The following is a 2,753-nucleotide window of genomic DNA, read 5'->3' as shown; positions in this document are numbered from 1 at the left end:
AAGTCCAACAGAGGAACAGAGACGCGCCCGGCCCTTCCCCTTACTCAGCATTCAGTGGCGTGTCCATCCTGGTACAGGCATATGGACCCTCCTGTGTAAAACATGTCCCCTCTTAGTTACTTCTGTCAACTGACCCCACCATCTACCCTTAGGCCACAAGTCCCCAGCTGCCTCTGCTGCTCCCAGTGGTGCCCCTGCCTCTCTCCTGTGGCGATACTGCAGGTGCAACTGTCTTAACTAAAACCTTCCTTCCAATGTGATAATTGTTGGAGGACATTTTTCAAGTCACAGAGAGAGAATAAAGTGAAGGAGACGTCAAGTCTCAATCGTCTCCTGGCAGGACACAGGTGATGAGCTGGCTCCTCTTCCATCAGGTGGCTCCTCGGGACCCAGGAAGGTCGATCCAAGGGCAGAGCGACAAGCCAGAGGTTGGGTCTGAGCCACAGCAGCTCATCCCCAGGTCCTAAGACCCAATGGAGTTCTCTCAGATGCGCTTAGAATCATCTTCAGCTGGTGATTTCTCTCTAACTTCCATTTCCTCTCTTAGGAAGGGAGATGTGTGGACTGTGACCATGTGCCTGCCCTAAAGTGCATTTTAGAATGAGGTAACTGGTCTTCTAGGACCACAGGTCTACAGGTGGAGAGGGTTATGCCCCAGGATGCATGCACCCAAATCCTCACTGACAGCTGACTTAGAGATTACACTTGGGACATTGGACAGGATGCTCTTCGGTATTTTGGGCTTCAGGTCATGCTTTAATGAGTCAGCTTCGGGGGATTTGGGATGTGCTTAGTGGAACTGGCCTGTGGGATGGATGTGAGTATTCGGAGGGCTGTTTCAGTCGCTCTGTGCTCGGAAGCTGTGACTGTTCCAGGGGAAAGGCACGTTGTCGTTCCAGGGCCATTAGACGTCTTGAGGTAAATGGCTTCCTGTTTTATCTGAGAGAATCTTAATACAGCCACAAGTGTTCAAGCCAGAGCGAGGCAGAGGAGATTAGACTCCAGGAGAGGAAAGATGCAATGTGACCAGTGATGTGAGGTGACTTCCTCCAGGCTGTGGGCATGGAGAACGGGGCATGAGTCAGGATGTAAGGAAAGCGGCTCCTGGACCAGGAAGGACACAGAAGCAGACCACTGTCTGAGTTTGCTCAGGCTGCTATGGAGAAATATGAATCCTGGGTATTATATCAGCAACATCGCTGTATTTACCACAGTTCTAGAGGCGGCAATTTAAGGTCAAGGTCCTGCATGGTCACCACTAATGAGAGCCCTCATAAGAGTTTGTATCTGGTAATTCTCGCTCTGTCCTCACAGCGGGGAAGGGTCACACACGCTCTCTGGGGCTTCATTTAGAAAGGACCTGATCCCCTTCACGAGGACTCTGCACTCATCATCCAGCACCTCCAGACCCCACCTCCTAACACTGTCCTCTGTGCTGTTCATAATTCAATACGTAAATTCAATATGTAAATTTGGGGAGCAGACGCGTTCAGACTACAGAGCCCCCCCACAAGTACCAAGACATGTGTGGTCCTGCCCACACCTTGATGTCTGTCCAAGGAGACTGAATTCCTGCTCTGACCTCCAGACTGTGAGGAGTCAATGTGTGTAGTCTTTAACCCGCATGTGTGGTACTGTGATTGAGCCGGGACAGGGAAGTCACGCAGGCTGGATGTGGGTCCCACGTCATCAAGGGTCTCCTCACACTGTTCCCTGTGTGTGAGGACAGCAGTCCTGCGCCAGGGACAGGGACACTGGGGGCTGTGGTCTGAGGTGAGGAGCCTCTTCAGGAGCTCAGCCCTGCAGGAGAAAACTGAGGTGGACTGTGCTAGAACCTGGCTCACCCATCACCATGACTTTGGTACTAGGAGTCAGGATCGTCCTCCCAGAAGGTCATGGGCCTGGTGCTGGACCTCAGACTGGGCAGTAGGAGCTCACCTTTCAGTCTTTATACTTACCTATATTGAAGCATCATTCCCTTTTCAGAAACAGGGGAACGTGGGAGGAATGGCTGGGGGATCTGCAGTCCAAACCCTGAATCTGACACCAACACGTAATCCCAGACGATGCCTGTACTAACTCCCTCATCCAGAGACCAGGGAGGTGCATATGTGCCCTCTGCAAAAGCAATGACAAATGATAAGGACCTGTCAGGCAATGCTGTCAGACCCTGCATCTTCCTGCAGGACGCCTGGACTCGTGACACCTTTCCCTGAATGACAGATGAGCATTTGAGATCTTCTTCTCCATCTCTGGTACCTGACTCTGTGTGACAACTTCAGGGGAATAATTGTTCCCTTCCTTCCTCAGCCCCACACAGCTGCCCTCTCCCTCAGGGTTTCTGTCACTCGCAGGATGTGGGTCGTCACACTGTGTCTCTTGCACAGTAATATGTGGCCGTGTCCTCAGGCCTCAGACTGCTCAGCTCCATATAGGCTGTGCTGCTGGACTTGTCTGCGGTGATGGTGACTCGGCCCTTGAATTTCTGTGCGTAGTCTGTGCTACCACTGTTAGGGTAAACCCGTCCCATCCACTCAAGCCCTTGACCTTGTGCCTGTCGCACCCAGTGCATATAGTTGCCGGTGAAGGTGTATCCGGAAGCCTTGCAGGAGACCTTCACGGAGGCCCCAGGCTTCCTCACCTCAGCCCCAGACTGCACCAGCTGGACCTGGGCGTGGACACCTGTGGAGAGGAGACAGCAGTGGGTACAGAGCCCTGACTGGCCCTGGTGCCCTCGTCCGCCCAGGACTGGG

The 2,753-nt window shown here is 53.0% G+C and overlaps 1 gene segment (V, D, J or C); it reads right to left on the bottom strand.

Moving 5' to 3' along the window:
• Positions 1-2,365: 2,365 nt before the first annotated feature.
• Positions 2,366-2,682, bottom strand: LOC105309767 (the record flags this gene model as incomplete). The annotated part of the segment is given in 1 exon segment: positions 2,366-2,682. A coding segment is annotated over 1 exon segment (317 nt), but the record flags the coding sequence as incomplete, so codon positions are not given.
• Positions 2,683-2,753: the final 71 nt, after the last annotated feature.

The sequence above is a fragment of the Pteropus vampyrus genome, unplaced genomic scaffold (assembly GCF_000151845.1).
Source record: "Pteropus vampyrus isolate Shadow unplaced genomic scaffold, Pvam_2.0 Scaffold845, whole genome shotgun sequence".
Lineage (NCBI taxonomy): Eukaryota > Metazoa > Chordata > Mammalia > Chiroptera > Pteropodidae > Pteropus > Pteropus vampyrus.
This window is presented reverse-complemented; position numbering and strand designations above follow the sequence as displayed.